Source organism: Calonectris borealis, chromosome 11, assembly GCF_964195595.1.
Source record: "Calonectris borealis chromosome 11, bCalBor7.hap1.2, whole genome shotgun sequence".
Lineage (NCBI taxonomy): Eukaryota > Metazoa > Chordata > Aves > Procellariiformes > Procellariidae > Calonectris > Calonectris borealis.
Genome location: NC_134322.1, coordinates 4423356 through 4441698, shown reverse-complemented (window position 1 = coordinate 4441698; position 18343 = coordinate 4423356). Strand labels below are relative to the sequence as shown.

Here is an 18343-nt window from a genome sequence, read left to right as displayed (position 1 = left end):
TTTGACTCAAAAGGCTACGTAACCTCAGATGTATACAGGAGCCAAGAGATGGGAAACACCTGTTCTGCTCTCCACTCCATCCTTCACACAAAGGGTGCTCCAAATCCTGTTTCTGTACCAACCCTATCCAGTTTCATGGTCCTCTTAAAAAAAACCATTCAGTCTCATTATCTGATTGACTTCTGAAAACTGGAGAGAGATTAGGCCAAGCAATCCCTCAGTGAGGTCTACTGGATGAAATGATTTCTGGCTTCTCCCAACTCATGTAAATTGTTCTTGCTTAAAAATAACTATCCACTGCTGTTAATAAGCTTCCATATCATTAAGCTCAGAGAAAAATTAGGTTTCATGAAAGAAACTATATTATTCTGGGGAAAAGAGAGAGGATTGTTTTTTAAAATTAGAAACAAGAGCAGTCCCTATTAGTTGCTCTAAAAAACATGACTTGGAATGTTGGATATAATTGTACTGAGTTTTCTGCAGGAATTTCAGAGATGTCCATCCTCTGCTATCAGTTTTCACAAGCTTTTACAGAAAATCCTCTCTTTAAATTAAGCCTTTCATTTATGTGTGTCCCTCCAAGCCCACTCCACGGTGGGATAACTGTTGGGAATTGAAAACATCAGACGAAAGCCAAGATTAAAAGATTAAGTAATGTCTCTGCCTTTGCTGAATTATTTTGCCAGAGGCCTTCCTCCATGGAGGTACCCATAACCTTAGTCAATGTAATCACTTTGCAACTCTTGTCCTTTTCTTTAATGGTAGCAAGCCATCCAGTGGCTGGTGATTTAATATATTAAAGTAAAAAGCATTAATGAAAAATGTAAAGATGTCAAAATACGATAAAATGATTGGCTCCTTGAGATGACTCTTTGTTTGTTTTTTTTAAGGTGGATGAGTGGATTGCTTTGGTATCCAGTCTGTAGAATTAGTTTCAAGTCTTATTAGGTATGCTTTGGAATCCACCACATTGTAGCAACTCATGAAGTTCCAGTACTCAGACCTACTAGTCCGTGATTTACATACAAATAGCTGTAATACTCTAAGAAGTAGCACAGGTTCATTAACTCTTCTGCTGCATCTTGTTTGCATAAAAGTCTCTGCAAGTCTGGCAACAGCGCTGATACCACCGCATGTCTTGGCACAGATTCTTCTCCCGGATCACCCTGCAGTACACTGTCCACTGGTCGCCTGTGCACTTGTACGTGAGAGCAGCTTTGGACAAGAAAAGAAAGGAGAAACTAGCAGATTAGCCAGAGAATAGCATTGCAGGTGTGATCAAAATCACTGCATATGAGGGATGAAAGGGCCAATCTCGCTGTCAGCACGGGAGATCAGTGTTCTTTCTACTGAAATACCAGGCTCTTGGAAGTGCTTACTGCAAGGGTGTAGCTGGACACGACTGTGGGAGCACAAGCCTCCTCACGTTGTACCTGTTTTGTCTCAGTGACAAATAGGCCTAGATGAACAACACGTCTAAAGCATCGGCCTAGATTTAAGCAGATGAACACCCTAGCAGTCAATGGGAAGCTGTGTGCTCCCAGGGAGAGTGCTTTGCTAAGGCACGCTTTCAGGAGTGGCCATCATCCTCTCGGTGGAAAACGTTTTTACAGAGGAGCAAAATCAAACTCAGTTTGATAGATGTAAAGCTAAATTAATAGGAAGAAAAAATAATATTTCTTCGTGTAGCAAAAACAGTAGGACAACGATTAGCTATTGGGAGGGGAAGCTGGATGGCCTAAACTCCCTCAGACTGACAAAAGGTTTGTGCAGGGGGAAGGCAGCACGAAGGCACTGTTGCTGAATCTGTTGACAATATCATTAAAGGGTCACATGTGCTTTTATAAAAAAAGTCATAGTAGCAAAACTGTACACTTGATAAAAATGCACACATATAGTGAGCGCTTTTTATGGTACGTGATTTATAAATTGTATGTAGCATTCTTACAAATGCCGTGATAATCGGCAAACCTTCTAAATGGATATTGTGGCCTCCGAGGTTGGGAAAAAATGGTTTAATTAAAGAACATCAAAAGGTGCTGACCCAGCAGCATCTTAGGTCCCTTGTTCCTCATCTCTGCCCGATGAAACTAGGAAAGGCTCTTACCCTGTATTTAGTCTCAGTGCCAAGCCCCAGAAAATGATGGCAGCAAAACTGGTAGGAATGTGTATCACTGACGCTTTGTTCAGTTGGACAAGAAGCAAAAGTTTGATAGAATCTGATGAAATGAAGTTGCACTGTCCCAGAAAAAAAGGAACATGAAGCCAATTTAAAAAAAAACTGATTCAAAAAAATTTGTGTGGAAGTGACCATCCTAAACGGGGGGAGGGTAGAGCTATTTCTGAGTCAGCCGGTAGTAGAGCGGCTTTTTGAGGGGGTTAGATCTGCAGCACTCCCCACTAGCTATGGTTCCAGCCAGGCACAGTGTTCAGAAAACGTGATGTAGCTGAATAAATTACTCATCTTGCAAGAACATCTGAGATAGACCTTATGAGTCTGAGATGAGAGACTTTATATAATAGGAAGATAAGCCACAAACAAGGCTAAGACTCTAATTTTAGAGGTCCAAGGTCCCTCATAGGTTGCAAAGTAAGACAGGAGGCATGTTTAGGAAGCAACATGGGTCAGGTGCCTGAGGAACAGAATAAACCCCCTCTGAATATGTCTTCACTGAGGGACACTGGACACAGATGTAAAAGTCAGGTGAGGTGAACTCCACACTTAGTACTTCTGAAAATGTTACCCGGGATGAAAAACATTCTGGAGTGGGGACAAGGCAGCATGGGTTTTGTAGACTCCTGGAATTTTTTTCTGTATAACTTTTTTTTGTGAGATTTCCATTGCAGAAAACAGAAAATTTTGTTTAAAGATAATCCAATGAGAATTTGTTCAAAGAGCAAAACACTCAATGATATAACTTTCTGCTAATATCAAATATCATTGTTTCTGGTGATTCCGAGCCCGGTTTAGAGACAAAAGCATCCCAAATTACTTGCAGATTACTTTCAGCAGGGACTTGAGCCTCCTCAGTCTTCTAAACATGTGAGCTTTTTATTGCTTTGTCCTAAAATGTGAATTAGGATGGATTTTTTGTCTCATCAGTGTATCAAGGGCTTACTTCTCAAATGAAATGTTTTCCTTCCACTATGCTTTTAGTGCTAAAATATCTGGGAAATACTCTCATATGTTCTTAAATAAAAGAAGTTAGAAGTTCCTCAGTATGACTGCATTTGCAAGAATAAAATTTCCCATATTCTTTTAAACATCTGTTAGACTTTTGAGAAACAAATTTCAGTTCAGAAGCTTCAAGTCCAGTCCTAGTTCAAGTGTTATTTAGTACTGGACAGTGCTATTAGAAAATGGTTCTCTATTACTCTGCCTTTTCATGTGTATTAGAGGCTTCTTAGCCTCCAAGACTGGCTCTGCTGAGAGGGTGGAGGCTGTTCTTTCTGGTAAGCTCTTAGCAGCGTTGTTTACAACCCAGCCTCTTGTACTGAAAAGTAATGGGAGGCACCGATGAGGCTGTGTCAGCTGTGTAGCTGATGGCTTAGTTTAGCTTCATCTTACTGGTGATGATGTGTGAAATGTAAAGAAACCAGCTTGGTTCTTGGAGCTGTGGCTGAACACACAGGGCTGATGTTTGGAAAAAAATATTTTTATCCCCTTATAAACTGAGCAAATATGACATGGAAAATCATGGATTCCCACAATTTTGTATTAACAGAAGCATTCTTAACTACAGCCATTTTTTTAAAACAGTGTTAAGGTGTTTGGGAAAACAGATGGCTTATCACCATATTCTCATCTCAGCCAGGTACACAGGGGATGCAGGGAGGCTGAGGAGAAGGACAGTGACAGAAAATCAAAGGGTTCACAGAAAGAGGCTGGATGCTGTCTTGCCCCCTGGGCAAATTAATTCATCAAACCACATTCTTGTGGCAGCAAATGAAAATGAAAAAAAAAACCAGTGATGCTCTGCTTGTCCAGGTCATGTACTTTTCTTGGAGCACAGATGAATAAATTACCATATTTTACACTCACCACAGTGAAAGCAGGGTGTGAAGGTGTTTGTGAGACAGAGAAAGATATGCCTGTCAGCTCCCTCACCTCCATGATTAATCAATCAATCACTCACCATTTGTGTGCTCCTATTGGTCTCTCAGGTCTATCCACTGCTGAGTGCTCCAGCTTGGGCAAAGTCTGAGGCAGGGATTGATGGATAAAAGAGGACCTAACCACACTAGACCTTTAGTCTAGAGTCTGACTGGGGGACCCTCTCCTAATTTCTGGCCCTGGGCAATCCTATGAAGCCCCACTTTTATCACACTGGGAACACTGGGACCCTGGGCTTTGTCTGGTCTTTCACAGGTGACATCTGCCCCCCCAACACCCCTCACTCACCAAGTCTGGGCGAGGTAATTGTGTTGACATTTATCTTCTCATTGCAGACCTCTTGGTGGCACTGCCTGTAGGCCGCTGGCTTGGACAGGACAGGGCACTCATTGCCGTGGCGCCCGGTGACTTTGTGCATACACTGGACCACGCGTGACTGGAGGCCCTTCCCACAGGTTGAGGAGCACTGGAGGAGAGAAGGCACTGAGACATGGTCCAAGCAGAGTAGCTTCAAAATCACATACACACATACACCAGAAAAAACACTGCCAGAGCTGAAGTGTGCAGCAGACTGGCAGCTCACTATGGCGCTGAGGACTCAACAACAGGGCCATCGTGTCAGCCAGGGACCCTTCATACAGCTGTTGCATCTGTCCATGGTGATTTCGCAGCTTCACAGGAGTGTTGTGAGCAGAGGAACTGTCGTGGCATAGGGAAGGAAGCTGTTGTCTTTCTGTCTCCTAGTCCACCTACACTGACTGTCCCAGTGGATGCCCATGAGGTTCAAGCAGGCACAGATGCAATTCCCTCCACCAGCCACAAAGAGGCAAAGCTGGAAAACGTATACTGCTTAATTATGGACAAGCAGCTTCCACCTCCCTCTCCATGAGTGACCCAGTGGTACTGGTTGCCTTGGTTTAAAAGCCTTCTCCAAGACTTGGATGGTCTAACAAGGCCTCCTCCACAGACAAGACGACCACTGATATAAGATAAAACCAAGGATTACAGCAGAGGCAGGCAGCTCCTACTGCATGCCCAGACCTCTAGAGAAGCTCTGTTCCAATATACGGGAGAACACATCAGGTATTCAAGTATTCACTCTCATCTATCCCTGCTAACCGTCTGGCACTTGTCTGTCCTCCTGGGAGCAACTGCAAATTGTACTCCACGAGTTTTGGCTTCTATTAGCCAGGAGGCCCAGCCTGTTTATATGCTCTCTTTGTTGTCATACAGTTGGAGTCCCTACCTCTCCCTCCCTCTTCCTCTGGCCCAGTCGCTTGTGATTTACAATGTCCTACTTGCACGCTGTTCAATTTTAATAAAGCAAACACAGTGCGCACAGTGAGGTGCACCAGCTGGAGTTAATAAAAGAACCTTGTATTTAAAATAAAGAAACAATGGGTTGCAGGACTTTGGTAAGATTCCTATTTCTGCTAAAGCCACACACAAGCTGTGTGTGGGGAGAGGAGGAGGTGGGGGAAAACTTAGGGGATATAATTAGGATGATGTAAAAAAGATCATGTTTTCTGTCCTCTGCTGTTTCTGATCGAAGTCAGGGCAGTGGAGCTCTCTCCCTGAAAAGCACTATTGCCTCAGAGTGGTACTTGTTAAAAACGGCATGCCAAACATTGAAGAGGCTCAAAAGGTGAGCAACGTTGAGGTTAGACTGAAGTCCATGTATGAAGGATGTGTATGCAGTATGGATGCTTGTAAGACTAGGACCCAGAGGCAAAAGAACTCATGAATGCACGTAGGCCTCCACCTCTCCCAGCTATGGGGGACAGCACAGCAAAGCTGTGGTCATTTTGTTCTGGAAGTATCACAAAAAACTCCTGCTGCTTCTCAAAGATCATCTGATACAAGAAGTATAGCTTTGTTCTGGGCTGCAGCACGGGGAGCTTTTCCTCCCGTGTGAATCACTGAAAGGCCTGACAAAAAATGGCCTCAGATTAACAGGACCATGTGGAATAGAGCTGATGGAGTCCTGCTTCAGACAACCCAGTGCAGAAATACATTTGCACAATGTGAACCCTTTATTCCTGGGTAGGAGGAGTTGTAAGATCAGTGAAGCCTGTTGTCAAAAATAACAAACACCACCCAATTTTCTTCTTTAGTCACTCACATTAATGACTGTTTATTAAACAGGTTTCTTGTATTTGGTGTACTCACTGAATCTGTATTCGCTTTTCTCTTAATTTCCCCCTATATTCCACCTGCTCTTTATTCCTATTCTTTCTCCCAGTGTCTTTCTCTAGGACTGAACTTCTCCATTCAGAACAATCTCTGGCTCAGATTCCTTTTGGACTTTGCCACTAAGCCATCCTGGTGTGCAGTTTATCTCTGTGTTTCCAGCTATGCAGCCCCCTCCAGGACCTGATTATTGTATTCTGAAGGTAGCAGTCATGCTACATTAACGTTTTACAAGTATTTTGGAACTTCTTTTTTTTAAATAAATAATTTTTTTTTTCCTTTACATCCTTCTTATTTCAATTTAGGGTCAACACACCAGTTTACGACAGATTTTTTGCACTTAGATTTTCAGATGTTGACTTTGCATCAAAATTTGGTCACTGTCTATTCATACCTCAACAACGGTTATGGTATTTAGGACTATGCTGAATGAGCCCTTCCCTTGTATGCCCTACAGTGAGCTATTCCAAAAAGCAATCGTTTAAGTCCCTTATTTAAAATCGCTTCATAACTTGAGCTTCTGCAGTGAGATGTAGGCATTTCATTAGTCTTGGATGTCGCTCTGCTCTTCCCCAGCACTGTGTGCCCTCAGTGACTTCTACCAGTTTGGAAGCCGGTCAGGCATGGCCATTACATTTGGATTTAAAGTTAACAATTTTTATCCTGATAAATGCAGCTATTAGGCCCTTCAACTTCACTAGTCATAAGCAACCTCTAATCCTCAGGATTTCAATGGCACTTTTAGTCTTCAGAATGCTTTACAAATCTTAATCCTCACAAAACTCTGCAAGGGGAGTGAATTGTTCATCCATTTTACAAACAGAATAGCTGTTATCACACAGGCATAAAATAACCCATTCAGGCCATGGGGTTCCTTCACGTGATTGTAATATAGTGAGTCTGAAACCTCTGTCTCTGGCTTTTAGGCACTCCCTGTGCTTATGAATGGTCTTAACAGAGGGGAAAAAATAAAAAAAAAAAAAGAAGGAAAGAAAGAAAAAAGCATTTTTCTCATAAGGTGAATAAGGTTTTCAGATACCAATATACAAACACTCACCTACCTTTGTCTGTGTTCCTGTCTCTGCATTTGTTAACCAGCAAGGAGGGCAAGCAATGAAACTTTTTCCACAGACACTGCCAACTCCAATCCTTAGACAAATAACAGCAGAGTTTTTGCCCGAAGCAGTTTTATTCCTTCTCCTGGGAGACTGGGATCATCACCTATGCTATGCAATTAGTTTTTCACAGCCAGGAAGACAGATTTTAACATCTTTCTTGAACTCTTTTGGGCTTGGCAGCTAAAGGAAGGTTGGACATCTGGCTTATTTTAAGACGAAATTTTCAACTCTGTACTTGGATAGTCTCTTTCCTAGGAATTTCAATAGGAAATAGGAATAGATACAAAATACATACAAAGGGGGAATTGTTACTCATGCTGCACTATGAAGAGAGGACATCATTAAAAGAGGCATAAAAATCAAACTCCAACTGAACAGCAAATTCCCATAAATACCTTCCCTCCTACTCTGGACAGCTAAATGCATTGCTACAGTCTCTCTGTTCCCAAATATTTATGGAGCAAGCAAGCATATCCACAGAACAATTTTCAGGGCTAGATTCACTCTGTGCCCTCTGATACAGGACCCTCAGGCTTGGACTCACTTTATAAGGAGTTTGAGGAAGGAAAGGTGCTGTGGCCTTCTTGCAAACAGAGGAAATTCCAGGCAGCCAACAGCTGCCAGAGAGAGCGTACCGCTTGTGGCAGAGTGTGGCCTGGGCTGCAGGGGCAAAATTACCCTTACAGCCCAGCACCTGAGCCAGCTTCTGTATAGCTGGTACAGTTCCACTGTGCAGAACGTTGGGAGGCTCCACTGCTGCACAGTGGAACTGCACTGATCATATTTAAAATGCTGTTGACGGACACTGGACTTTTGGGTAAATATTGGGTTCTTACACCGCTATTAACAAACATACTCTGAAAATCGGAAAAGTCTTTACAAGCATTGATGTAACTCTCAAGATACGCACATGTTTTGATGCCATGATGGAGTGAAGTGACCTGTGAATGTGGAAGACCAGTTTTGGAACCTGGTTCGGATATGTGTGGATCTCTGCCTGCCACCTGAGCTGCTATGCAAGTACTGAGAAAAAACTCACAAGCAACTTGCCTACTCTGGGAAGCTGGGGACTCGGACAAGCGGTTGAACAGAGACACCGGTGTCAAACAAAGAAGTGTTTTTTTCTTTCCACCAGGTATTGCCTTTGATATCACTATCAGAAAAATGCATATTGCAAAATTCATGTAGTTTAACCATAATGCACTAAACTGACAATAGCCATTGTAAATGGGAAATCCATCCACACGCAAAGATCAAAGGATTGTTCAACACTGTAAAAAAGAGGGGGTTAATGAACAGTTACAAAAAGTGAACCTAATGAGAGCCCTTGTAACTCCCCGTTCAAACACTGCTTGAGAAGGCAAAAGGAATACAAAAATGCCTCCATTCACATTCTTTGGCAGTAACATGCAAGCCAGTGGGGATATCCAGAAGGAAATAAACTCACAAATTGTCAAAGCAGCAGCTGCATTCATCAGCTTAAAGAAGATTTACTCACTGAAAAACTCCAACCTTAAGACCAAGCTATGATTTTTCAACTGGAATGCTATTTCCACCTTAGGATACTGATATGAAAGCTACCAAAGGTGCTGACAGATGTCTAATTGCTTTGAAAGCAAATGCCTCAGGAGAATATCAGGTATTAAAATAGAATGAATTTACAGTAAGTGCTGAGCTATGTCAGGGACTTCATCAACTCCTGATCTACAAAAGATAGCCAGAGAAAGAGAGAGGAATAAGAACAAACGAAGCCAGGGCAGGGCTGCCGTTGGGCAGCTGGAGGAACGCATAAGAGAGACCAGTCCGAAGAAGCCCTGTGTTGAGGCTTAATGGGGACAGGAAAAGGTACAGATTTACCACTGTAGAGGACAGGCTGTGATCTGTTCAGGATTGAACGGGATAATGAAGCATTGCTTATGCCCTAGCTGAGGGCTGCTGGCTAGGCAGGGATGCATTCAGACCATGTGTCACCTTTAAAAATGTCACTTTTCTAACTTCCAAGAGATGTTAGTCTCTTTTGTAAGAGACTTGCTTTTTCCAGCAGAAGGTCACAGCATCGCTTCAGCCAATCCTGAACGTACTCCAATATTTAGAAGGCTGATCTGTTGGAGGGAGATATAGTTCAAGATGACTGTCATAACTAAGCTGAAGGCAAGATGTTTTTTTTCTTTAATCATCAGTCTGCAGTCATCTGATGTTTAAAGATACTGGTTTGTCCCCAATTTGCTGAAAGTTGTTGAAGCCAAGGATAACACTATGGCTAAAGCTCCAATATTCAGAGATAGAGTCATGCTTTCCTGACTTCAGAGTTCAAATATTTCAAGGCGTTAGGATAGGGTAGAGCGTTTTTCCCCCCAGGGGTCTTATTTCTTGCTTCTATGAAAGTCAGAAAGAAAGCAAGACAAGTTCCTATTAATAACATTCTAACACGGCATTGGAGATGAATGACAAATGTCCTGTAATTGCCCCATTCCTGAGACCTTAATAGTATGCATGTGTGTGCTCTGAAAGTCAGTGCTCCACACTCCTTAACATCAGGCTTTTTATGAGTATCACTAATTTAAACTCTGTAGTTCTAGCTGAAAAGCAGCATGCAATATGCTTTCATAAACACCAGGTCAACTTTTACCATGGCATCATGCTAAAGAAAGAAATTTCTGACTTTTCACTGATAAGATCTAATTAGCCCAAAGCAAACTGTAAAGCTGTTTTTCAGGCTCTCTTGTTCTTTCTTTCTTTTTTCTTCTTTTTGAACCCCAGATCTGTAAAGAGAACATATCTGGTCTTGCTTACAACAATCTTTCATTTGGAAACTTTTGTGAAATGACTGATTTGTTTAATTTAGCCAAGAAAAAATGCATACCCTTCTGACTCAGTATGGGAAGAAACAATAAATTATAGCAGAAAATGCTCGTGGCTGATGTGACAGTATCTTAGAAGGAAAAGAGAGAAGCAATCTTCGCAAACTGCCTACAGCTGTGCTTTCAAACTGCATGACCCTAAGGAACAAGACCTGACCAGTACATCCAGCATGTCTCACTGCATAATTAAGCTTGACTTTGCTCTTCTGAAAAGTTCCATTGTGTACAGAGAGTTCAGAGATTACGAGTTGAATGCATGAATATTCTGGGTAGTGACAGTGCCCCTAAGTACCTGTGCAATGCAGCCCAGGTGGATGCTAATGAGGAAATGTCATTTAATTCATTATACCAATCAGGCAGAATTTACTTCTCATAAGCTTTCAAACTGGATTTCAAGAACAGGATCAAGCAGAGATGTGAAATGATACAGTATTGCCTATAAGGTGCCATATTCTAGCATGCCACCTATAGCGCATGTGCAATGTTTAGATCTGTGGCAGGTACAAAGTGAAAATACTCCATAGCTTATTCCACCTGAAAAACTGCAAGGAAATGATGCTGAAAAACACCTTATGTAAAAGGTATAATCAAAGTAATTTTAAGTAAACTAGATAGTAATGGACAACTACGTAACCATGGCATCACATAACTCAACTCAGGCTGACTGCTTCAGAATTCACCCTGCTTCTACAGCAGTGTGCTTTGCTTATGCTGAGCAATGTTTTTATGGGCTACATGAGCTATAGTCCCACACTGACTCCTGTCGCAGATGTTAGCCTGAAAGAATATCTTGCGAACTGAAGCTCTACTGAACACATATTTTAGTTATTCATCAGTTAATGATCAATGCTACCTAAATGCAATTTATTAAAAAAAGTAATTAAACTAAGGACTCCATTAGGATTACTCAACTTCAGCAAGAGGCTGCTCATCTCTGTCATCTCAGTCCTGCCTGAGCATTCTCTAGACAGGGAGCCACTCAGCTTTGAAATGTATGATGCTGAACTAACACTGCACTTCATCTCTTTGCACAGTCAAACAAGGGATCACCAGCAGGCTGATACTAATTGCTCTTTAAAGATGTTCTGGAAGATTGTCACCTTAATGCCTCAGTAGTCATTATAAATCTCAAAAGGCTATTGGAAAGACTGCAGAAGTATAGCAGTCCCTGCTAATGATACGTATTGCGTGCTGTAAGGATTCAAGGAGCAAAAACCTCTTCAGAGGAGTAGTACAAACTTTAAATAGTGAATTAACTACTGTTCATATTTTTAAAAACATGATCCTAGACACTGTAACATCTCCGAGTAACTCAGAGAAAATGAATGCCAATATTTGAACAGCTTGTCTTTCATGCTTTTTTCTTTTTCGTATTTAAAAAAAAGACTAAAATAGTCACGATGGAATTCCATTTCCAATCCACTGATCTTGGTGGGAGGCTTTAATTCTCCATCAAAAAAAATGCACTTAATGAACTAGGCTTTTAAATAAAAAATATCAAAAAGGAAAAGTTATTCTTCCAATTAATAGGCTCACTGGAGGCTGTATTGGAACATGAGACAGTAACACTGACAGAACGTGCTCCACTTCAAACAAAACACTGATGAATATGGTCTTTTTGCAGCACATTCTCCTTTACTAAGGAACCATCAAAATAATTTGTACTATGGATGTTCCCAGAAACTCCAGCAGAGATGAGCTGTGCAAATTGTTGTGCAAACAAGGAGCAGTCATTGCCTCAAAGGCATGAGCAGGACTTGGTTTCTGTAGCTTACAGTCCCCAGAGGAATGAAATGGCCAGCCAGCATTGTAGTCAGCATCTCTTCACTTTCCATGCCTAGGTTTCCAACTGCAGCTGCATCGACTGGGGCTGGCAGTTAGCGCAAGTCTAGATAGAGGCTCAACTTTGTTTTAGTGCCATTATACAATATTCACACCTCTGACCATAGCTAAAGACATTTCACAGATGGGGGGACAGAAAATCAAAGAGCAAAAGGGCGGGATTCATCTTACCGAACTAGCTCGGTTTACATTCTCTTTGCAGTCAGCAGAGAGAGATGACCACTTCAAGGGGCAATTCAGCCTTTACTAAGGAATGGCGATAAGGACCAGAGAAGCAGAGGGTTTGAATACTAAAGCTTGTTGGGTCCTCTCCTGTCAAATCCAGCTCTATCACCTTATGGAGAACAACTGATTTGCATCAGCGAGGCCTGCAGACAATCTTCCAACATCAGTTTCTAGCTATGGTGCTGAATGCACATGAGCAGCCATAAATCATGAAGTTGTTTGCTGAGCCAAAGTGACGAAGCGGCAGGAAAGGGTCTGTCAGCTGTGATGTGCGACTGCAGTTTTAAGCGACCATCCCTCCTGCGGAGTTTCCTCTGGATTCAACAAGAAAAGTTATTTTCTCCAAGGTAGAAGAAGATGAACTTAGTTATGACCTTTATGAAGAATTAACAAGTTGTCCATAGTTTATCATAAACAGATGGCGGGTCAAGCCATGAATTTGTAATGAATGTTAGAACAAAGGACAGTTTGCTTCTATATTTACAACAGCTTTGAATATACCTCTCAAACCACAGCTGTCCTTGATTTGCTCTTCTTATCATGTAATGTGAATTAATCATTAAAAGTGAGGCATATAGAGGATTTCGTTGATGTTCCCAAACATTTGGAACTCGGAAAACATGCCTTCCTGGCACTGGAAGATTGTAGAATATTTTTTGGGAAAAAAACCCCAAAAACAAAAAAAACAACTCCAACATGTTTTTTGGTGTACTGCAAGGCTAGAGGTTTTATCTCTTAGAGAATACAATCTACTGCAATCCTGCCAAAACGATTAATTTGCAATTACAAAATCCTTGTTACCACCCATTGTGATGAACGACTGCTGATCTTCAGTATGAAACACCTCTATGTCTGGCACAAACCCAGTATTTTTCTTATAGAAAATTAGATTTTTTTTCCTCCCTATTGTTAATATTCTCCTGGGATAAGAGCCTGTAGCCAGCATTTCATAGGCTGAGCAAAATACTGTAAAGAAATTGGCAACTATTGATGTCCAGGGAGGGCAGGTGGCTATAGGTAATTTTTCAGATGTGCTTTATCACTACTGACACTATTTGGCAACAAGAATATTATTTAACATCACGCTTTGCCAAGCTGATCCTTACAAGTGCCTTCCAGTTTCTGGAGTGTACAATCTTTCTGAATCCAGTGGAAGTTGTGCCAGGTGGTTATACAAGATGTAAAGTGGTAGAAAAAGATTTCTCCTCTACTTTCTCTCCTAACTGAAGCCCAGCTTGACATGTTACATATTTCTGTTTTCACCTGAGAGCATGAATCTGTGATGGTTCCTACACAAGATCTTGCACAGTCCGTCAGGTCAGATTCTGATCTGCATGACCTTGGCATAAGCCTGCATTAACTTAAGTGGCTGAATTAGTCTGGATTTACACTAATGTAAGAGAGACTGATATCTGACCCACTGTGCTGAGTGAGATCCTTGGCTTGTGGCCAATGAGTTGTAGGGAAGAATGAAAGTCAGATACCCTGGATTTATATTGGGTTATCCGAGATTAATATAGGCTTTAGTATTTACAGAGCATCTACTGTAACTGCAAAGAAAAAATATGGCAAAGCCAATATATTACAAGGCTTCTATGTATCTCCCTTTTCCCAAAAATCTTTTCATTGGGCTATGTAATATAATAGGTTAATGAGCTAAATTGTTGCCTGAGGGACAGAAGTTGCATGTTTAAACTTCTGCCCACAAAGCTGAAAATGCACGCTTGTGAAAGTCAGAACTAACGATGGAGCTCGTGTATCTTGCTTGTAATTCTACCTTCCTTGATATAATATCAGATAAAAGGAGAATAGCCAAAAAATTGAAACTGGGAACCCTGAACCATTCTGTGCTATTGGCTCGAAATACAATACTTCAGTCACAGGACAGAAATAGAGTATGTTGAGGCATATAAAATAGTGAAACAATTAAGTAAAAACTGGAAATGAAGAAAAATCCGTAAAAGTCTTCTGGAGAATTGCTCCCGCTATATAATCTTGCCTCTTCAGTTATACCCTAGAAGAGTTGAAAAGTCAGCTGGAGAAAAGGAACTCAGAAAATACAGCCTTGGCCTGTGCATTTGTACCTGAGTGCTCTCCCTGCTACATTATTTCTAGAGCAGAAGGGGAGAGAGCTGAGGACACAGAGGGGGGAACCTTGGGTAGCTAGAAACTAGTCCCTAGTGCTGTTCACCTTGCAGCATAACTGGTCTTTGTCACCACCACAGCCAGCCAATACATCAAGCCTGCGTCTCCTTGCAGCAGGCCAGCAGTGCACCTCCACATCATTTGGGACATATGTTTTCAACTGCGTGAGTCGAGGTAGACTCCAACGCAAAGTCAGAGTCCCGCAGCTGATCCATTCAAGCGCAGCCTGGGGCGGGTGACTGGTACAGACCCAGGCTGTGCGTCCTGCTAAGCTTCCCCGAGAGCCACATACATAAAGACACATTCTGTTCACTAGCTTCTTCACAGGAATGTAATCCTTGACATAAAGTTTGTCAGCAAAATACAATTCATCATGAAAGAATGAACTACTGTCTTGCTAAAGCATCAAGAGGCATGTTTTCAGCAGTCTAGGAGTCTGAGGCAAGTGTTGGGAAACTGAGCAATTTGTTCTTTCGACTAGCACAACTACAACAAAAATGTAAAAACGTTTCCAGTGCTAGAACATTTAACAGCTCAGATTTCAAACAAGGAGGAGCTATTTCGAAGTAGAAAGAGTGTATGAGATGTTTGTTTCTTTAACTGAAAGCAAACTGGATGTGGAATTTCCTTTTGGAAGAAATGATTGAATGGGAGATGGCTTGGATTCCCATTTGTATATTGCATCATATATAAAAAAGGATGATATAATGAATTGCAATTCTGAAGAATCCAGGCAACAATAAATAAATTATTTCAGGATAACACCTTCAGTGGGTCTCTCACTGTGCAATCTATCTTTCTACTGTGTTCAAAGACTCTCGGGCCAGGAACAGTTTAGTTATGTAGCTCATAATACAATGCTGCGTTTGTGTCACATGCTAAAAATAATAATTATATCCCTTTAATATAAGAGGTTTCAGAGAAAAGTTGCAGTAGTGCAGAGAAGTTGGAAGTTTAATAGCAATTGTAATGGAGGTTATACATGGTTACTAGTAGCAGAACAATACTCTTTAGAGTTACAGTAGTCAGTCTGTTAATCTCAAGCACTGCACTAATAAAGGTAATTTCAAAGACATTTAAGATAACTTTAAAGACCTGGACCTATGTGTTTGTAAAGTGAACTAGATGTATCGGTTCCTCATGCAACACTTGAAATACGCTGCAAATACACTGGACATATACAAATATCACAGCCAAGACCGCTTGCTAAATCTGCTCGATTAGTTCCAAATGCTTTCCACAGCTATAATACGTAGTAAGAACCATCTGCAAATAAACCTGACAAAAAATGGAAAAAAATTCCTCTTCAGAGCGTGGACAGGCAATGGCTGCAGAGCCGTTACTAAGGCCAGTGGACAAGGTTTTGGCTGGTAGGTGCAGGTTAAAGACCAGCATGCCCATGCCTGCAGCCCTCACCTCTTCCACACAGAAGTGGATCCAGGGTCTAAGAACATAAAACCACAACGTGTCTGGCATAGATTTGGAGCTTTTACTGCTGCCCACTCTTGCACCTTCTGAATGCAACAGGATCTAAGACCGTATATAAGATAACTATGTCCATTGCTATCAGACACAAGTTACTTATATAGGGCTGGGAGCTCCTTAGGGAAGTGATCAGTCTTCTCATGCACAGAGTCCATGTATTCTATAAATACTACTACTACTAATATAAAAATAACAGTCTGCCATTACCATCCAAACAGCCTGTTCTATTTACAAGTTGTATCTGGACTTGACTTTGTAAATGAGGTTTTGCCTCTCTCTTACATGACTTCCTGGTATCTTGGAAGTTTATCAAACAATCTTGGTTTGAGAAATTGATGATTGAAGGCCAAGACACCATGCAAGTTGTTTGCACATAAAGCATCAAAGCCCCTTATTTTAATCTGTGATAATTACTGCTGTTAGTTAAATCTTGCTTCCCTGATGATTAACAATATGTAACAAATGCACAATGCATTAATTGCAAAAAGTTGTTGCTTGTTCTGAGATCAATTTGTATTAATAGAAAAAGTTTCCATCTTAGTCAGCACAAAGGTCTCTCACAGCGATTTTTACAGCACCGGCAACAAATGTTTTACAATGGAATTTTACCCTGGAAGTATGAATTTTAAAGAGTTCACTATAATCTAACTGCCACAGACTTTGTGTTTCTCCTTAAAGGACGAACTGTTTAAAGCCGGACAACACCAAAGAGGAGCTGCTGATAGCTGTAAAGGCTCTCCCCCTAAGTGTGAGCCCTGCATTAAAGCTTCTGGATCCTCAGGATGAAAATTGCTCACTCAGGATTTGCGAAGAATTGAATTCCACACCAAACATTTCAGCTATATGGGTTTCTGGGAAAATACATTTTCTTCAAAGAATAGTATCTACCCATACCCTTTTCTAGCAATCCAGTGGTGCCTTTTGTTTACCCCTCTACTCAGAGAATAAGAATCTAATTGTGTGATCTAAGTGTCCAGTCAGAATTAACCAATATGTCTAGAACTTAAAATGCTCATTACAAACCAAATCTAAGTCCAAGAACATCCTGCTGGACCCACACAGGGTGAAATTCCTGGGAAGCAGAGAGCTGGCACAAGCTCTCTGCAGACAGAAGCAGGCCACATATGCAGCACATAAGCTTTTGTGCCCTTCTGCATAGGGAGGATCCTGATCCTGAGTTAAGAATTGCAAATAACAATAGATTTTGCACTGATCCTGTTCTGCTCACATGCAGACACTAAATCCATCAACAACACTATTTACTGTGACCAATGTATGATTGCAGCCTTTCTAGCAGTGAGCCAACATCTTTATCAGATTGGAACCGTTCATACAATACTGAACTTTCAATCCATGTAATCAGTGAATACACAATTATTTCATATTCCTCCCTATAAAGAGAATCTGGGTCAATTTGCAAGCCAAAATCTTTTAAAATTCCACAAATAAATAAATAATGTTATTCCACCTGTTAACACACGGGAACTGTTTGTTTTGGCCAGCTTGCATGGACTCTGTGTGCCAGGTTATGAATAAAATAATGTTCAATACTCTAAACATTCTGTGATACAAATTCCTGGCTCAGCATAAATACAGACCTTTTGTATGTGGCAGGTTCTTAATGCATTCTCCAGCACTGACACCATTAAATTCATGTATCTATGACAGAGTATATCTATAAATATTTGTAATTCCTAATCACAATGTAAAAAAAAATGCAATCACAGATAAGCCAATTTGCCCATCATGGGCCTCTATTTCACTGGATTTTGCTTGCTGGAGTTTGGGTTTTTGGAAAGCAAAATGCAACTACTGTATCCCAGTGGTTTCTGCACATGCCGTACATTCCAGAACACAAAGTAGGCTTTCTGTTTAAAGAACAGTACAGTTACAAAGATAAGATAAAACCAAACTGGAATATAATATTCCTGGGAAATTTTAGTTCTTCATGCAAACATGAAGTCAGTAACGTAAAGGATGCTTTATGAACAACACTGGCAAAGGCTGAGTTCCTCACGCTGCCAGGCCTCCTTCCCAAGCAAAACTACCTGTTACTTTAGGATCAGAATGCAAATACAGAGCAGACCTGCTCTGCTTTAATCCACTGCATTTGGGAATTAATTCCACTGATGTCACTGGAGGAACTAAGTTCAGACAGGCCTAAGGGAAGGTAAAATCCAGCCCTGAGGAAGGGACTGATGGTTTTGGCTCTGCCTTTAAATTCATGGCTTGCTTTCATCTCACGTGGTTGGAACAAGTCTAGGACTGGACTATGCTGTGTAGGTCCCAGACTAGCATGAAATTCAGCCACACAGCTCTAGTCTTGCATCTGTGGTAATAAAATAGTGTACTGTCTGAGTCTG

The 18343-nt window shown here is 41.2% G+C and overlaps 1 protein-coding gene across 1 annotated transcript in view; it reads right to left on the bottom strand.

Moving 5' to 3' along the window:
• Positions 1-887: 887 nt before the first annotated feature.
• Positions 888-18343, bottom strand: part of ADAMTS17 (ADAM metallopeptidase with thrombospondin type 1 motif 17) — a 191965-nt gene continuing 174509 nt past the window's right edge. Inside the window, exons 21-22 of the mRNA XM_075159828.1 lie at positions 4403-4580; positions 888-1215 (exon numbers count right to left, since the gene is read on the bottom strand). Of these exons, the coding sequence (XP_075015929.1) occupies positions 1064-1215; positions 4403-4580 (330 nt within the window). The 3' untranslated portion in view covers positions 888-1063. The remainder of the gene's footprint in view (positions 1216-4402; positions 4581-18343) is intronic.